Source organism: Pipistrellus kuhlii, unplaced genomic scaffold, assembly GCF_014108245.1.
Source record: "Pipistrellus kuhlii isolate mPipKuh1 unplaced genomic scaffold, mPipKuh1.p scaffold_m20_p_16, whole genome shotgun sequence".
In the NCBI taxonomy this organism is placed as follows: domain Eukaryota; kingdom Metazoa; phylum Chordata; class Mammalia; order Chiroptera; family Vespertilionidae; genus Pipistrellus; species Pipistrellus kuhlii.
The window spans coordinates 34,763,807-34,783,833 of NW_023425471.1; the positions used below are offsets into that span (position 1 = coordinate 34,763,807).

The following is a 20,027-nucleotide window of genomic DNA, read 5'->3' on the forward strand; positions in this document are numbered from 1 at the left end:
CATAAGCAGCATGATACCATGGTTACAGGCATAAGGATTAGAGTCTGAAAGACCAAGACTTCAATCCTGGCCTTTGTAGGGGCTCAGCACAGGCCTCCCCAAAATGTGACTCTTTGGCATGTGGATATTTTGAGCTGAAGGTAATCAAGACCTTGCAAACTCAAGAGAACTTTTACCTCTCCCTTAAAGGATTTAAATTAGGGACCTTGCCCATAATAAGAATTATCAAAAATAAATGTTTATGACATATATATAAGGTACAAACAGTCTATTTACTTACTGTGCCCTTCCTTCCTTCCTTCCTTCCTTCCTTCCTTCCTTCCTTCCTTCCTTCCTTCCTTCCTTCCTTCCTTCCTTCCTTCCCTCCCTCCCTCCCTTCCTAATGACTTCAGAGAGGAAGGAATAGGGAGAGAGAAACATCAATGATGAGAATCATTGATCAACTGCTTCCTGCACATCCCATACTGGAGATCCAGTCTGCAACGTAGGCAAGTACCCTGATTGGGAATCAAAACTTGACCTCCTGGTTCATAGGTCGATGCTCCACCACTGAGCACCATTGGCTGGGCAACATGTGTTCTTCTTAAGTATGTCCTGCAATGACTTTCCTGCCTTCTGCAGCTCTAGGTGCTCCTTAGCTCAGAATGCCACCTAAACTCCATTTTCCCTTTTGTTCTGACTGCAGTATGTGGGGTTTCCATGCATGTGCATGTATTAACTTGGTTATTTTCTCTTGTTTATTTGTCTCATATGTAATTATTAGACCAGACAAAGGAACCCTGAGGCTAGTAGAGGAATGTTTATTCTTCCACTACACCTTCAATAACCAGACTTATTCCATATGTGATCTTACATATGAAGTTGAACTGTAAAGCTTTGTAGCCTCAATATTCACATATTAAAATGGGGTTAGAATTGCATTAAAATCGCAAGAAATTATACACACACACACACACACACACACACACACATACATTTATATACTGGATGGATCAAAAGTAGGTTTATAGATTTTCATATGGAAAATAATACAATAATTAATAAATAATAATACATGAATAAACTTTGCATTTAATGCACACAAGTATAAACTTACTTTTGTCCCACCCTGTATGTGTGTGTGCATAATATATATATATATATATATATATATATATATATATATATATATATATATATATATAAAATGAGCTTACAGGCCTTCAATGATAAAAACTCATCCAATTTAGGGAGATTGGAAAGGAGGCCATATATGAGAGGCCAGGTGAAGGAAATTCATGCATGGGGGGGTTCCCTCGGCCCAGCCTGCACCCTCTCCAATCTGGGACACCTTGGAGGATATCCCACTGCCAGTTTAGGCCAGTCCTGGGGATATCCAACTGCTGCCCTCCTCCCCTCCCCCCCCCCACCAGCCTGATCACCCCTAACTTCCTCTGCCTGCTGGCCTGATCACACCCAACTGCTCTCCCCCATCCCCCGCTGACCTGGTCTTAGCATGCAGCCTGCTGTTGAGTCTTTGTTCATCCCTCACTAACCCTCCTGCCAGCCTTGCTGCCCCAGGCAGCCTGCTGGTCATTAATGTTACTGTGATGATGTCCTGGACAATTTGCATATTCCTCTATTATTAGATAGATATATGTGTGTACACACACACACACACACACACACACACACACAAATATATATATATATATATTCCTAGCAATGTGACTGGCACATGATATTCACGAAACAGTTGTTATTAATACTATTTTCTTATCATTTTTACTTTTATTATAATAATTTATTATAGCTTCTATTTCAAATCAGTGCACAATTAAACTAAAAATACTCTTAATAATATTATGAAGAATGTATATTTCAAAAATGTGAAGTATCTTCATTCTTAAAAGAGCAGTACTTTATCCATGTGGTTTTCTAGAACATTTTGCTTTTCAGTGTATGCATTGATCTCCATTACTGACCATGTACTTGTTTCAGTTTTTGATTTGCTTTTTTAAACCCTGAACCCACTCTCCATGAGCAGTCTCATTTACATAAGTTTTGCTTTGAACGTCCTAATTTTTTTATTTGACATCAGTAGGCAATTGAAGGTAAGAAAACTCTAGAGTCAGGGCAGTGAACTTCCTTCCAATGTAGTCTACAGTTCTCCGTTTTTCTTAAAGAACTAGAAAATAACCTGACTTACTATTTTCATATAAAAAATGCTTTGTTCCTGAGGCTTCTTTTTTTGGGGGTCAATTTTATATGGCATTTACATTATAAAATATGGCTTATGATTTCACTAAAATCTATTACTGTCATGCTCTCAAAGGTGATTAATGTTACTCTGTTTGAATAATATGTGATTTTCTTCATCTTTTAAGAAATTATTATCTTAATAAATAATAGTGGGAAAATGAACATAATTGCAGTGCAGGGAAGACCCCTGATCTGTTTTGAATTGTCTGGTAAGGACAATGTGCTTACTCAGTAAGTAGATTTTTAAACACTTTCAAATGACTCTCCCTCCTACTATGAGTAAATCCCAGGTGGTGATATTAGTTGACAGGGTGTTAATGTCATTAAAGTTCTGTCAGCTCTTCTTGTCAATGTGTTAATGGTGCCCCTGCTGCTCAGTCACTCCCTGTCCTCCAGTTGGTGAAATTATTTAGCCAGCAGTCAATCAAAAAGCTAAGCTGATTGGTGCAAATAGACAGCCCTGCCATTGACAAAATCTGTGTGAGTAAATGTGGTAAGAAATTTGTCAACAGGATATAAGCAGTAAGGTCAACATTGTGTTTAATGTGCTTTTTAGACAGTAGAAGATGTTAAGAATAGATCACATCAAATAATTAAAAGTCTAAGAAGCTTTCCTTTAACAATGGTCTCTCCAGTTAGAAAGAGGAAAGAGCAGTAAGTAAAAGTTATGCTTTGATTTAGAAGAAAAAAAATAAAGCCTCTCAAGAAGACAAAATGTGTAAAAATTGAAATCCACATATACTGTCAAGGCAAAGAGAACAGCCTAAAGATTGGCAAGTACTCTATTAGCAGTGCTCCCTCTCAGGTCTCTTAAGCATGGGTTATTTTTTAAAACTAAAATTAGATGTGATTCTGAACTTCACCCTATCAATATTTGCAATTTGTGCTAAAGACTAGCACATACTAAATAATTCCTGGTAACTTAAGAAATAAAAAGAGCCCGGCTGGTGTGGCTCAGTGGTTTAGCATCAACCTAAAAACCAGATCATGGTTGAATTACTGGTCAGGGGACATGCCTTGGTTACAAGCTCAATCACCAGTAGGGGGCATACAGGAGACAGCTGATGGATGATTCTCATCATTGATGTTTCTATCTCTTTCCCCTCTCCCTTTCTCTCTGAAATCAATAAAAAATATATTTTCTAAAAGTTTATTATAAAAAAATAAAAGAGATAACCCCTTTAGTGAATGAAAATCATTAGTGAATGAAATTAGTGAATGAAAAACAAAGGTGCTATGGGAAGTAACTGAGCTGTTGAAATTATATTGACCCAACTTGAGCTCACAACAATGACTCAGAAACAACTGTGGTCAATTTTAACATTAAGCATGGAAAATAATAAACAGAAATATTTTTTAAAACTCAAGTATATAAATTTAGGCAATGTGTGACATACAGTATAAACATATAATAAATGAGAGTGAATATTATCATTTTTATAACTTACTAAAAAGAATATAGATTCTATTTCAATCTACTGTTCTAGCAGTAGAGCTAAAACTTCCAAGACTATTATGATGAGCATATCAGCATGAATTCTAAGAAGTTTGACTTTTTTAAAAAATTAGAGAAACAGCAATAATTTCCTCACAAATTTTATCAAGATGTTTGAACAATTTGCATTTCAATATATACAGGGTTATTATATCTATGATAGACTATCCCCCTTGATCCTGTAATGAGGTATAAGAGAATTTCCCAATGTCTTTATGTTTTGTAGTCTTATATAATTAGTTTTGCTTATTTTACTCTTTTAATATTTTTTGAGTCATTCAGGGGCTCAAAACAGGCCTCCCCATGATGTGCCACTTTGATCTCTCCCTCAAAAAACCTAAATTGGAGATATGCAATAAGAGTTATCACCAGAGATAACATTTCATGACCTATATAAGACTTCTTTTTTAAAAATATATATTTTAATTTATTTCAGAGAGGAAGGGGGAGGGAGGGAGGGAGGAAGGGAGGGAGGGAGGGAGGGAGGGAGGGAGGGAGAGAGAGAGAGAGAGAGAGAGAGAGAGAGAGAGAGAGAGAGAGAGAGAGAGAGAGAGATGAAATCGTCAATGATGAGAGATAATCCTGGATCAGCTGCATCTTGCATGCTCCCTCTCACTGGGGATAGAGCCCATAACTCAGGCATGTGCCCTTACCAGGAATCTGGTTCATAAGGGGACACTCAACCTCTGAGCCACACCATTCAGGCAGCAAACTTCTAATTACTAAACACCTGTTCTTATTATCATTCTATGAATGGCATTCCTCCCCTCTGAAGCTCTGGGAAGGCAGGTTCCTCATTTCTTAGCTCAAGATGCCATATTTGCTTCATTACTCTTTCAGTCTCAAAATCTCTCACATACATAGGGTTCCCATATATACATATGAAATTAAATTTGTTTTTTTTCTCTTGTTAATCTATCTCATGCCAATTTATTTATTAGACCAGCTGGGAGAACCTAGAGGGCTAGAGTAAAATTTCTTCTTCCCCCACATTCAGAACAAGTAACCAACTTTGGGTAGAGCAAGGGAGACAGAGCTGATGAGCTTCCTTCTAAAGCCACTGGTTGTTCTTCTGGAGGCAGGAGATTAGCCTGGGTTGCTACACTCAGAGAAGTTTCATTCTTTTGTAATTGATGTTCAATTTTTTGATGTTTACTTTGTAAAGTTGAGATTATCCCTTCTAAAACTGATTACAATTTACATGCATGCTCTGAAAAAGTGACTCAATGTTACTCAAGTTCCTAAGAAGATTTATATGAAGAAAAAATGTATAACTATAAGCACAAACTACTTTTATTTAACAATATCATTTTAAAATCCTAAGTAAAAGAGCTTAGACAAGTTGATCTCCATTGTCTCTAGCTATATTACTCTGTGATTCAACAGATACTTACTTAATGTCTACACATTGCTAGGTGCTTCACAGTTGAGGGGAAAACAGATATTAACACACCAGACATGATCACAGCCCTGGGGACAGCAAGACAGAGAAGTGTGGACATGCTAGCCCCTTGAGTGTGGCTCTTCCACAAAATACCACAGCCTGGGCGAGTCTATTTTGTATAAGTGGTGTTAGAAGAAGTTTAAGTTTAAAAATTTTGGCTCTCAAAAGAAATTTCAATTGTTGCACTGCTGATATTTGGCTTTGTTGACTAATGAGTTTGCTGACCACTGGGCTAAACTGTCAACAGCTAGAGGTCAAGTTTTCTATAATGTGCAATGTTGTATTTTCATGGCCTACCAATGCCTAGCACACTATAAGTGTTTAATCAACATTATTGAAAGAGTAAAGGTGAACATAGCAGGCTATGGGACTTAGCCCAATCTGGAGATTTGGTGAAGATTCAATTTGTATATTCAATCTGTTTGTTCTCTGGTCCTCATGCCATTACTGCTAACTATAGCTTTTCTAAAAGCCCACATGCATGGCAGTTTTTGAATTCACAGTGCTTATAAAGAGACTAGAGGCCTGATGCATGAAGATTTGTGTAAGAATGTGACCTTCCTTCCCCTGGCTGCCGGCACCTCCTTAGCTCTGGCTGGAGCTGCCTGTTTGTTCTACCGAGAGCCACCTTTTTGCCTTCCCATGCTGCCCAGAGGCCTGGAGTGGCTAGGGTGGTGCAGAAAATCTGCATCATCACCATGTTGATGACGCAAGCATCTCACCCTACCCCAGGCCGCTTGGTGATACCCGTGTATACAAATTAACCTGCCATCTTTGTTGGGTTAATTTGCATACTCACTCCTAATTGGCTGGTGGGTGTCTTGATGGTACAGTTCAATTAGCATGTTGCTCTTTTATTAGTGTAGATTACTGCTTAAGTAGGTAAAGTTACTTTCAAAGGAAGCTATTCCCATACTTGTGCTTGTAGTTTTTCAATTTAAAGGGCCTGTGACCTGAAGCCTCAAAATTTATTGGCAGTGGGCAGAAACAATGGAAATATCATCTAGTACAAAGAATCCTATACTTGAGGTAGAATAATGGTTCTAATTTTAAAACAGAATCAAACATCCCACCATAAAATATCCTCTTTTGAATCTGCCAGAACAGTAGAAAAAAATTATTAAGTAGGCAGCAGAAGTTATACAACATATATACATAAAATGATTTTGTAGTTTGTTTGTCATTTTCTAGAAGTTCAAAATTTCAATGTAGATCATAGTATTCCAAAAGAAAAACAATATATTTTAGTAATAGTTCTATCATTGTAATTTATTAATTTGGAGTTTTTAACCAGCTCAACTCAATATTCTAACTTTTTCTCAATAAAAAATCGCTGTATATTTTATTTGTTTTTTTTAATATGATATGCAAAGTTACAGCCCCATACATTTTAATATAGTTTTCAATACCCTTGTAGACAAATAGTCATACTTTAGTGCTCCCTAAATGAAGAATAACTATTCATCTGTAACATAGAGATACAGAAGGCTCTGGATTTTCATTTTAAAGTGCTTAATTATCTGCATAAAGAGAGAAATAAAATAAAGAGTCTAGGCCAAGTTCATGCGGGTTTGAAATTACTTTTTTTTTCTAAACAAGCAACAAAGACTCCTCAATGGTGCAAGCTGTTATGTGGCCATAAGCCAACTGTAGAAGAAAATGTTGAAAACAGGGGGATCAGTAATTAAATTGAAATATATGATGCAAGAACCAAACTCAAAAGTTGAAAAATGTAGGTGGTGTATTTAGTCACAGGACAATATAACATACTGAAGGAATACTCTAATCAGCAATAAAATTAAATCTTCACATTCAGTATTGCAATGTGGGCGGTCAATCCAAGGTTATTTTTGAGAATTTCCTGCCTCCAGTCACTCACAAACATGTTTACAATATTCCTATTTATGAACATACTCAGCATTACTGAAGGACCACACAAAACATGGTATTAATCCACGAACCATAAAAACTGATAATAAAAAAATTTTTCATGTAAATCTGATGGTCATTCTTAGGTAATTCATGTTCAATACCGTAACTTACATATTGGGCATGAAAGAATGCTTATCAGAGAAGGAAAAGGCAAGAGATTTATTTAACCTTGAAACAAGGTGACTGCCATATAGTTGAAGGAATTTACTTATTATCAGATAAAAAATTTACAGTATTTATTCCCTCTAGAGATATAAAATCATGAATGAATCTGCAGTTCAAGATATTTACTTAAACCCAAAGGAGGAGGATATGGCTTTAACTTTTGAAAATCAAAATAGGAAGACAAACTGCTCTAATGTAGTTTATCTTTAGACACCAGATTTAACATTCAACAATTCAAGCTAAATACTATTTCTCAAGTTCTCCTTTCACATATTTCTGTAATTTATGAGTATAACATATGTAAAATGGAAGTTGAAAACCACTTACTTATCAGGAAAGCTTATAATTACACAGATAGCTGCTACTATTTATTTAAATATATAATCTACTGAACAATTCATCTATTCATCCATCCATGCATCCATTTGATCCTTCACAATCCTTTTAGTCTACTAATATTAATCATCCTCTGATTGCCCTTGAAAACTTCTGCACACATAACAAAGAAACATAAAAAGTTCTGACCAAACAAATTTTCTCCCATTGATTGTTTCCTTTAAGCAAATGGTTACATAAGGAGATTCTTTGTTTTGTTTTAGGTCTAATCAAGCCTCATAAGACTTACCTTGCATATCTGGTGAGCCTTCAAATGAAATTCTTCTTTGAAAAATGGCAGTATTTTCTTATATAATTGTTCCCTTGGCTACTCTACCTGGCTCAAAACATCCTGAACTAAAATTTATGCTGCTATTATAAAAACAGCCTATACACAGATTCATCCAGGCAGTGTGAATAAGACTAAATTTAGAATGAACCAAGTAGTAAATATACAGACAGACAGATAGACACTGACACACACACACACACACACACACACACACACACACACACACACTACTTAAATAAAGGATATAGCCATCTTTTCCACGAATTTATCATGTTTATCTTCTGTTTGTGGGAATTTCTTGATATCACGTTCCAGATTAACAATCTGTTGTTCCATTGCTGCAAGGTTGCTCTTGAGAATTTGAGCTGAAACTAAAGAACAAAATGCAAAGCCTTTAGAATATTTGGACAGGTATTCCAGAAAAAGATGAAAAGAAAACAGTATTAGTTATTTTTCTTAATATGGAAAAGAGTTTCATGAAGTCAACTCACATTTTTCTGAAATACTGCTAATAAAAATTCCATTCTCCATGAAATAAAAGAAAATGTGTAATATAATATACCAAATCATCAGGTTTAATATGAGAATGTCACCATTTTATTCAGTCATTAGTTCAAATGAATCTATTTCTATTTAAATTTATTGGTGGAATTCCTAATATTTCATTCTTTAAAATCTAATTTGTAGACTAAAGAGAAACTAAGGTTCAAAGAGATCTTATTTTATTAATGCATTTTGGCTATATAAATGATTTAAGGTTACATTATACAAAAGGATAAAATATTTTTCTTTGGTTGGAATAGTCTAGTTTTTACAAACCAACATCTTTGGGAAAAGTTTCATTCTCATAGAGAATGTGAAAAATTCTTTTTTTCATACACACTGAGATGTGAAAAATAACTGTTGATACATAAGGAGAATTTAGAGCAAAAACCAGCAACTACATTAAGTGCATACATACCCACAAATCTTCAGCAAGCCTTCAAACTCTATCATCAGTTGTGTTAATTACCCCTAACATTCTTCGCACTTTTTTTCTCTCCTCCTTGACAACCAATAATTTTAAGTATTGTATTCAAACTGTTCCTAAATACACTTTCCAGATATCTCATGATGCCTTCTTTTCACAGAGGGACTTTTTTTTTAAACCCTGTTATTTTATAGATAATCTATTATTGCATGATGATTAATTATATACAAATACATTTCTATCAATATCAATGGCATCTGGCAAGGTTCTAATTGAAAAGACAAAGTGGGTATAAGAATTTGATAGGTAGCCTGTGAAAATGGTATTTAAACTCAGACCTCTGAAACATTGTTCTTTTTCATTAAAGAATTATGAAAGAGAAATAGAATAATATTGCAATTCCTTTTTTAAGTAAATTTCAGCTCACTCTGAAGTGTATTGAAATAAGAATGAAAAATTCAATGATACCAACAAGAATCAATCTCCTAGCAAATTTTGGCCAAACTCTCCTGATACAAAACCCTCACACTGACTGTATACCTTTATAACTTAATTAGAAGAAATTATTTTTTTTATTTTATTTACAGGGAAGTTCAAGAGACTGAAAAATCAAACACTGATACTAAAGACATTTTTTCTTATTAATCTGTCAGTTCAAATAGTTCTGTCCAATTTATTTCCATTTGTTTAGATCTAAAAAGCTTGAAAACTATTCTTTATTGAAGAAGTCTAAAATAGTTTTGTCTTGCCAAAAATTTGCTAATGGCTTAGCCATCATTGCTTGCTGTATTTAAATGATGAGTATGCTGTAGAAGAAATCATTCTGACTTTAAAAGTGAATTATTTTGCCCTACCTGGTTTGGCTCAGTGGATAGAGCATTGGCCCAAGGACTGAAGGGTCCCAGGTCAGATTCAGGTCAAGGGCACATGCCCCTGGCTCGATCCCAATAGAGGGCATGCAGGAGGCAGCCAATCAATTATTCTCTCCCATCATTGGTGTTTCTATCTCCCTCCCTCCCTCTCTCTTCCTCTCTGAAATCAATAAAAATTTACTTAAAAAAATGGAATTCTTTTTTTTTTACTTCTTTTAAATTGTTGTTGCTTAATTCTTGCTAATCACACAAAAGGTTTCTCCTAACCCTGTGGTTGGCAAACTGCAGCTCTCGAGCCACATGTGGCTCTTTGGCCCCTTGAATGTAGCTCTTCCACTAAATACCACAGCCTGGATGAGTCTATTTTGAAGAAGTGACATTAGAATAAGTTTAAGTTTAAAAAATTTGGCTCTCAAAAGAAATTTCAATCTTGATATTTGGTTCTGTTGACTAATGAGTTTGTCGACCACTGTCCTAACCCATTTGCTTGATTGAAAAACTGAAGATATAAAATTGACAAGTTGTTTGCAGTTTATGTTGCATAGATGAAATAAACTCACGATAATTTTCTGCAATAAGTAAAATGTGCCCAAAGGCCAGGCTGAGGTCACAACAGTAATCCTCCTACTAAAGGCAATAGTAACTTTAGCAGCAAAAAGGGGAGGAGGAAGAGGATACATCTTTTGATTGTTCCATACAGAAACAGTCTGAGCACATTGCTATGCATAAAAAGTCTAGATATCCCAAATAACAAGACAATCTTTTTAATCCAGAGAAATTACTTTTCACCCTAAAGTTAAATTCGGAATAAAACACTACTTTCCAGACACCTGTCTTTCTTAATTTCATATGTCAAATCCTTAGTCCTCTATAAATCCCTCCAGAGTTCTCATCCAAATACTCCAGCATTTATAGGCATTTTTGTTTGTTTGAGTGATCTTCCACATGTTCCCTTCTATTTTGAATGGGAATTATTGCTTTATGTACATAAACACAGTCTCTGCTATAATACCTGAATCTATCCTATCTAATAAAAGAGTATTATGCAAATTGACCATCATTCAAACACACAAAATGGCTGCCCCCATGTGGTCAAAGATCCTGCCCCCATGTGGACACAAGATGGCCACCACAAGATGGCCATCAGGGGAAGACAGTTGGGAGGGACCAGGCCTGCAAGGGAGAGCAGTTGGGGGTGACCAAACCTGCAGGGGAGGGCAGTTAATGGTGACTAGGCTAGCAGCGGAGGGAAGTTGTGGGCAACCAGTCCTGCAGGGTAGGACAGTTGTGGGGGATCAAGGCCTGCAGGGGAGAGATGTTGGGGGAACCAGGCCTGCAGAGCAGGGCAATTAGGGGTGACTAGGCCTGCAGCAGAGGAGGGCAGTTAGGGGCAAACAGGCTGACAGGCAGAAGCAGTTAGGGGTAATCAGGAAGGCAGGCAGGCGAGCAGTTGGGAGCCAGCAGTTCTGGATTGTGAGAGGATTGTCTGAGGGGTCCCAGATTGGAGAGGGTGTGGGCTGAGGGATATTCCCCCCCTCCAGTGAGCACCGGGCCTCTATTAACGATAGGATCCATGTCTAATTCTTTGCTTTTGCCTCAGTACTTATTATAATACATGATCCTCCACAAATGTTTATTGAATGAGTATGTATATTTCAACAAATTTTGGTTCAGATTTAAATTTATGCCCATTTCTGCAACTCAGTATGCACACAGAGATTAGATACAGTCACAATGACTAAAAGTTACCTTACCAACTATGATGTGAGTATGGAAAAGAAGCAGATAGTTGACATCTATCTAATGCTATGTAGATGAGGCAGGGTTGCAGAAGATGCTTAGACAAATGAAAGTGAGGAACTGATATAAGAAAGAGAAATAAGAAATAATTTTCTTTATTGGGCTGCTTTATTCTTCCCCTCTAATTTCCCCTCTAATGAATTATTGATATTATGTTGAAAACAAGAATGAAATAGTGGTGCTGTAATAATCTAAGGATTTCAGCCCACATGCATATTTGTGGCTGCATTAAGCCAGCAATACCATTATAGAAAATGTATACCCTTAAATAGGTGGAATTATAGTAGTTTAGAGGTAGAAATGACATTAAATGGCATTTGGACCAACCTCTCTAGTTTTCTAAAAACTCAGGTTACATGTTGTCATAGTCTACTGAAGGGAACCAGTTTTACCACCCATAAGCTACCTTTTTGAGACACCAATTTTAAACTGTTTATTAAAAAACAACACTTAGAAATAACCTTTGACTCTCTCCCTTTTTGTGCCCAAGAGATTCAGACAGTAAAATCTGCTTTAGGTTGTTGCTTTACCCCAATTTGAATTAAGCACTGTACACAAGAAGGCTTCAGCCCTGGCCAGTATGGCTCAGTTGGTTGAGCGTCATCTTATACACCAAAGGGTTGAAGGCTTGATTCCTGGTCAGGGCACATACCAGGTTGCAGGTTCCATCCCTTGTTGGTCAGGGTGCATAGGAGAGACAACAGATTAATGTTTCTCTCTCACATGGATGTTTCTCTCTCTCTTTCTCTCCCGCTCCTTTCTTCTCTCTAAAACATAACAAAATAAAAACAAGAGGACTTCATACAGGGACCTGTTAACTAGGTAGCCCTGTGTCTCACTGCTTCTGGGTTGCCTTGAAAGTATTTTCCTGTCATGTATGTTCTGCTCATCCTCAACTACTTGTAAATCTCCCATTCTCACTTCTGAAATCTAAGGCCCCCAGCCACTCTCCTTTCCTCCTTTATACAAAATTCCTTATACACTGAGTGGCCAGATTATTATGATCTCTGAATGCATAATAATCTGACCACTCAGTGTATATCCTATATAATAAAAGGTTAATATGCAAATTGTCCCCTTGACCAGGAGTTTCAACAGCAGGCAGGCCTGCCAACCACCCTTATCCCCTCCCCCTGGCCAGGCTGGCTGGACCCCACCCATGCACGAATTCATGCACTGGGCCTCTAATATATATATATATATATATATATATATATATATATATATATATATATATATATATATATACACACACACACACACATACATACACTGAGTGGCCAGATTTTTATGCGTTCAGAGATCATAATAATACTGGCCATATACTGGCCACTCAGTATATAGCCAATGTTGCCTGTCTTTGGAATTTCCATTCCTCTGTAAATTCCCCATGCTCATGTCTTAAATGTTTGATTTTCACCTGTTAATTTGTCTCTGTTAATTTGATTATTAACCTAGCCAGAATAATTTAGAAGGTTGGATAAAAAGTATTAATTTGTTTTAGTCTGCAAACCATGCTCCTAAAAAACAGAGTCCAAGACACAGCTTGCATGTTAATGATACCTTTGTAACTAACCTAGTTATTAATTAACTGGAAAGGTGCAAAGAGAAGGCCAAATAGTATAGGCATGCCACTTGTGCAGGTTTGCCAGGAAGCTGCAGCTTAACATTCCCCAGGCCCATTCCCTGCAGATCCTGGGGGAAGGGACTGTACAGAGGAGAATAGATACAGGCCCTGTAAATTCTGGGTGACATAGGGAAGGTACTTGTCTGTCAGTCACAGATAGGAACAGGACATTGGCCAGAGTAGGTGTGGCCACTGCAAGTACTGGAAGATTTGAGGTACTTAAGCTCCTAAACAAAGGAGTTTGTTTTCTTGCCTCTTGCTCACACTTGACTCCTGGCTTACTGGGCTTGCGTGCTCCTGACATTTGCCCACATGGCCCACAGCCATGTAGGTCCCACACAATGGGCTTATGGACTGCAATTAGCCTAATGCTGTACCGGACCCAGCTCCATCATGCAACAGAAACTTTGGACCCTGGTTCTGCTTTCTAGCTCTGTTGAATCCCCAGCTGTACATCTTCCGGGACTGGATTAAGGGAAAGGGGGCTTTAGAAACTGAGAGATGTAATTCCATGAAAATAAATCTTTCCACCACATTTCATTCTCCCATGAACCCCATTCCCACTTCCAATGGAGAGAGACAATCCACGCATTTCTCTGATAACATTAAGACCTTATTGGGGGTGAGAGTGGGTTGCAATCTCAGGAAAACATCCATGAAGGCAAAGGGAAGAAAACAAGTGGGTGCCAGAAGCCAATTCCAACATATCATAATTTCAAGAGTTTCATTGAAAGGTTGATGGAATTTGGGGACTCAACGAGGGCTGAGTTACATATGTCATCACCCGCTGGGAATGACTAACAGCATTTCCCCAAACCTGAAAAGGATGCATAAATTTATTATTTACTTCCAGACAGATCAGGGCATCTTAATCTACATGTAATTGCCTCCTACTGGCCAAACACCTGAACAGGCATTGACTAATTCTTCCAGTCTGACAATGGATTCTGTATGAATCCCTACCTTTTGTAGTGTATATCTCCACCTTGCCTTAGGACAATTTGTGTTAATAAATAGCAAGAGGTTCTGAGACAAGGAGAACTTTGTTTCTTTAGCCAGGCTCCTCTGACCCCCAATGCCTTTCAAAATTGTCTCTCCTCCCTGGACTCTTATTTAATCTACACATGGCTGTCTCCAGATTCCTGAACGCTTCTAGATGCCAGATCAAGGCCACTGATGTTAAAGACGCCCAACATCTGGCAGAGGCAATTTAATGGACTGACCACATCTTTATAGAAAAACAGAGCTGGTTGTTTAGTATCCCAGGTTGTCTACCTCAAGGCCAAACTAATGGGCATGTGACCTGTGCAGTGGCATAGCCCCCGCCCTCATCCTTGCAAGGGTTCTGTAGTTGGTTTAATACTTTGTTGTTACCATTTTGAAATTCTCAATAATATATTCCTGCATTCATTTTCATTTTTCATTGGGTCAAAATAATCATGCAGTCAGTTCTGGTCTCCAAAGAAGAAAAGTGAAACAACTACAACTTGAAAGAGCTGGTTAAAGGGAGTGAGACATGCACCTGCTGGCTTCTCCCCATTTCCTATTCTCTCATTGGTGAAAGTCTCTCTCAAGGGGTGTTAACTTCCAGCTCTGGCTGGGGATAAAGAAAAGTGGCCCAGGCTTAGAGGTGAAATGGCACAGAAGGTGTGCCCAGTGAACCTAAGGTGGTGCAGAAACAAGATCAATAGGGGATTCCCTCTATCCTAAAGTTATATAATGAAAATATTGACAGTTGAAATAACTAAAAAAAAATGTTCACTTATAATCAATATCACCTTATTGAATTTTTCTTATCCCCTACTGGGGATCCATTGAGCCCATAACCCAGGCATGTGCCCTGACTGGGAATTGAACCATGACTTCCTCGTTCATGGGTCAATGCTCAACCACTGAACCACATTGTCTGGGCTAATAGTTTTATATGTTAATTCATTTAATTCTCTCAGAAACTCTATGAGGTATGTACTATTCTAAGGCAAGGATGCCATATGAGCCACATGATGTCTTCTCAGGAAATTTCAAATATAAGACAGTATCTATTATACCTGGAAGGCTAGGCAGTTAAAATAAAATCTGTACCCAATTGGCACAAAAGCATATTACTTATATTGGGAAGTAGTCATGGTCTTAGCAGCCATATCCACCTTGATTCTTGTGGGAAAGCATGAGGCTTGGTTGAAAAGTTTGTAAGGAGGATATTCCCTTACAAACTTTCCAATCAAATCTCATGCTTCCCCACAGATTCTAATTTCTGCCATACCATGTACTAGCTGGATTTCCTTCAGTCAAACATTTAGCCTATCTGGTTGTTATTTCCTGGTTGAAAAATGAAAAGAATAATACCTTCCTTAAAAGGCAGTCATTCTAGTTATATGATTTGATGAACAAAGTTTCTATTGTTATACCTGGTATATAATAGATAGTATATAAATATTCATTTCATATTTCACAATAATTCCCCCATATCTTACTTTACAATAGACAAACCCTTACTACCCACGTACCACCAAAAATTAAATAACACTGTAGATGCCCCTGAATGACAAAAGAGCAATCATTCCCTACTTGATACCCTCTATGGCCTGATTTAATTTAATATTAGGCTTCTTTCTAATCAAGAGAACTAAGCTTAGATTGTAGGTTTCATAGGGTACATGGAATTTTAGGTCTGTGAACCAGTGACAATTATACTAATGAACAGCCAATTCATTAGAGGTACTAGCAAGTTCCACATTTAAAGAATATTTCCAGAAGTTAAAAACTGTAGTCTGTATTTCTATAGAGACATTTAAAAGTCAGTTACTTGGCTTTCTAGACTTGTCTAAAAGATATCAGATAGCAGATTTGTTTAAGGTTTACAAAAGAATTAAACATGCCTGAATATTTACCTTGAATATATTTGGTTCAATCTTATGAGTGGGGAGTTGATGTTGATTAGTTAACTATTTAATTAGGTCCTGACCTACATTACCTCTAATATTTCTTGATTGTGTGTGTGTTTGTGTGTGTATGTAAGAGAGAGAGAGAGAGAGAGAGAGAGAGAGAGAGAGAGAGAGAGAGAGAGAGAGAGAGATTTATGAGGAGGAGTTGTGTAGGGTACATGGAGTTCTTAGAACATTTAAATATCAGAAGAGTTAAAAATGCTTGTATCCTGCATAGCCTCAGCCTCAGGGTATATTTCTGTGCCTGCCATTCTATTAGTTCACTAATATAAATTAGGGAGAATTTAATGACAGTGCAAACATTTTCTATCTGAGTAAATTCCCACTACAGGCATTTTCAATGACTGATTAGTCATTCTGGTGGCACTTTAATTTTTTTCTCTCATTTCATTTTTTTACATCTGCTACTGAATTACTGAATCTAAATTATAACACTAAAAATTAAATTATAGCTATCAGGTTCTTTATTATAGCTTTCTTCTTTGTACTTCATAAATAACCTTTTAAGTTCAGTATACTCTTGAGCTATATGTAGGGAGAAACTTTCCCCACAAATTTTATTCATCCACCTATTTCAGTTGCAAAAAATACATATACAAAATATACATATACCTCCATTCTCTTACTTAATTCGTTCTGGGAGGCTAACACACAATTTGTTTGAAAACCGAATCATTTTTTCCCATTAGAAATCATTTAAATTGAATGAATCCGTTCCAGACTCCCAAAAGAAAAAAAGAAAAAAGAAAAGAAAATATTCACAGCACAACTTCCTGAGATGTTAACAAGGAGAGGTTTAGCAGTAAACTGACTCATACTCACGCATTCTCCCCTTTGTTTGTTACCCTACAGACGTGTGACTGATAATACAGGTATGAGCATGAAAGGGTTGTCAGGTCCCGAATCAAAGTTTTGTTCAACAATCCAGAACCCCTCCCCCTATGAACAAGTTGGCCAAAAAACACATTTTTCCAGATGGAAGACATATGACACCAATGTTTGACTCTAGATTTTTCCTGGTTTTAAGCAAATATATGACAGTGGCCTCACCCTTATCCAAAATATTTTAAATGACAGACTTGCTTTAATTCATAATTTTAATGAAATTAAAGTATAAGATATGCCCTTGCTGGGTGGATCAGGTGCTTGGAGCACTGTACCATGCACTTGTGGGTTTGATCCCCATTGGCACACACAGGAGGCAACCAATCCATGTTTCTCTCTCACATTCTCTTTTTCTCTCTCTCTTCCACTCCCTCCTCCCTTACTCTCCTTTCCTCTCTCTGTAAAAATCAATAAAAACATACCCTCAGGTAAGAATTAAAAAAAATATTTTAGTCTGGTTGGTGTGGCTCAGTTGGTTGAACATAGTCCCATACACAAAAAGGTTGTCAATTTGATTCCCACTCAGGGGACATGCTCAGGTGTGTGGGAGGTGAGAAATCGATGTTTTTTGTTTTGTTTTGTTTTCTCTTTCTTCCTATCTCTTTCTCTAAAAATCAATAAACACACACACACACACACACACACACACACACACACACACACACACACTTTTAGATGGAAAGATTCCTTAATTACATAGTATATGAGAGAACTGATATGCATTCAAGAGGAAAAAAAAACCTACTCTGATGACATTTTCCAGACCATGTACAGAGTGGGTAATTTTATGTAAATATAAAAGCTTTTCCAGGAACTTGAGGATTCTTTTTCTCTAAATTAAATATCTCTATTAATTTTACCCATTGACAAAGTAACTGAGAACTTCCTACATCTTTGCTCTAAGAAAGACCAAGTAGAAATCTACTCTGGCAAGTCTATATGTGAATAGGCCCAAACATGATTATAAGTACCCTGTAATTTTCTTTAACTGAATATATTTAGTTGAAGAATTACTATCAGCTGAGGCACAGAGCATTAAAGGGACTCATGCAGAAAGCATATATAAAAAGACAAGGACATTACAAGCAGCCTGAACAACAGGCACAGTTGTATTCTTCCTCAAGTGCATTTATAAGTTAATAGTTTCATTTTATATGAATGTTGAGCATGTAAATGAAGCAAATGTGTTTATATAACAACAATAGCAAAAGCTCATCACTATGGACTTCTTAGGCCTTTGAAAAAAATAAGTGGAAATGGTACCCAAATAAGAAATTTCTATATTGAAAAGAAAAATCTGTTAGGAAATGACTCATCTTGGAAGAAAAAAATAAAACCTGTTAAAAAGAAAACAATTTAAGTAGAAGAGTTATTAAATGAAATTTAAAAATGTACATCTGCAATATGTGTTCACAAGCACCAACACTTGCCCCTCCAACTTGTGCCCTTGGGGATAGGGACAGTGTTTCCAGATTGGATTCATAACATGGCTTGAACTGATGCTGAGCACAGAAGAATTTCCATTAGAAATCATCAAAAAGTGCTTTATAAGCCACAGAAATGTTTAACTCTAAATCAGGTGTGGGGAACCTTTTTTCTAACAAGGTCCACTTGGATATTTATAATAACATTTGCAGGTCATACAAAATTATCAACTTAAAAATTAGCCTGCTATATTTGGTCAAACCTTTAAACTAACTCACCCCTAATGCCTTGGCAGGGCCAGGGCAAATGATTAAAAAAAAATATTTTATTGATGTTTTACAGAGAAGAAGAGAGAGGGTTAGAGAGTTAGAAACATCGATGAGAGAGAATCATCAATCAGCTGCCTCCTGCACACCCCCCACTGGGGATGTGCCCCCAACCAAGTTACATGCCCCCGACCTGAATTGAACCCGGGACCTTTCAGTCCACAGGCCTACCTTCTATCCACTGAGCCAAACCAGTTTCGGCGAGGCCAAATGATTTGAAGGGCCTGATGTGACCCATGGACCTGACATTCCCCACCCCTGATATAAATGCTTCACTAAGCATATTTCAATGTCTGGGCTTACATTTGCACAACGTTCAGTCTGAAAACCTTACTCTGAAAGCATTTTTTTAAAAATAAAGAAATTAAGCCTTCTTTTTAAAACACTTACTAATAACTATGGAGAATATGGCACAAAAGATAGCTGGGGTAAAAGAGGAGAAAGGCAAAGTTTGAAATCCACTGAAAAAGGATTTGCACTAAAAAAGTCTGTGGCCTGACAAGGGAACTACCAGCAGCAGCCAGCCAAGCCACTCAGGAACAACCACAGTTCTTTCACCTGCTGTCTCTCCTGCAAATGGCACTCTGCCTGCAGCAAACAGTATGTGTGAATTTTTAAATCAAAGGCTAAAAAACAAACTGAAATATCCTCCTTTTGTTGACAGTCTAGCTCAAGGCCAGGATTGGGAAGTACATATGCAAGCTGAAGCTCCTATAAAGCCATGCTGGGTAGGCTTGTTACAGTACTTTATTCTCATCACGGAAGAATCTTTTATTCAAGCCATTTCTTTTCCTTGCAATAAAATAACCCTCACTCAGCCACACATTGAACTGGGTCAAGTCAAATTTTATTGACTTGAGGTTGGACTTTACAAAATTGTTCTCCCTGAAGATTATGTAAATGGCTGGAGCAGGTATTATCCTCAAAAAAAAAAAAAAAAAAAGCATGCCCGAACCTTCAAATACTAAATCATTTCTTTATGACAAACAATCCTATACTAATGTTTTCACTTGTCAAATCTATGTGATGCATTCTTCTTTCAACTTAGAATTAAAACACTAGTGTAAAAAAGGGACCTTGTGAAAGGAGGCTGGTTAATATTATAATAGGATCCTTAAAAACAAATTAGTGCAATTATGAAAAATATAAGGGCTATGGAAAAGGTAGAACTGTTGACTTAGACTTCTTGAACAAATCTTAATTTAATCTTACTCTCAAATTACTCATTTATAA

General features: G+C 37.0%; 1 protein-coding gene across 5 annotated transcripts in view; it reads right to left on the minus strand.

The window, feature by feature from the left end:
* DIAPH2 (diaphanous related formin 2) overlaps positions 1-20,027 on the minus strand; it is a 960,594-nt gene that overhangs the window by 329,021 nt on the left and 611,546 nt on the right. For all 5 annotated transcript variants that reach the window (XM_036440044.2, XM_036440043.2, XM_036440042.2 and 2 more), the window contains one exon: positions 8,191-8,315. In XM_036440044.2, coding sequence (XP_036295937.1) covers positions 8,191-8,315 — 125 coding nt within the window. The remainder of the gene's footprint in view (positions 1-8,190; positions 8,316-20,027) is intronic.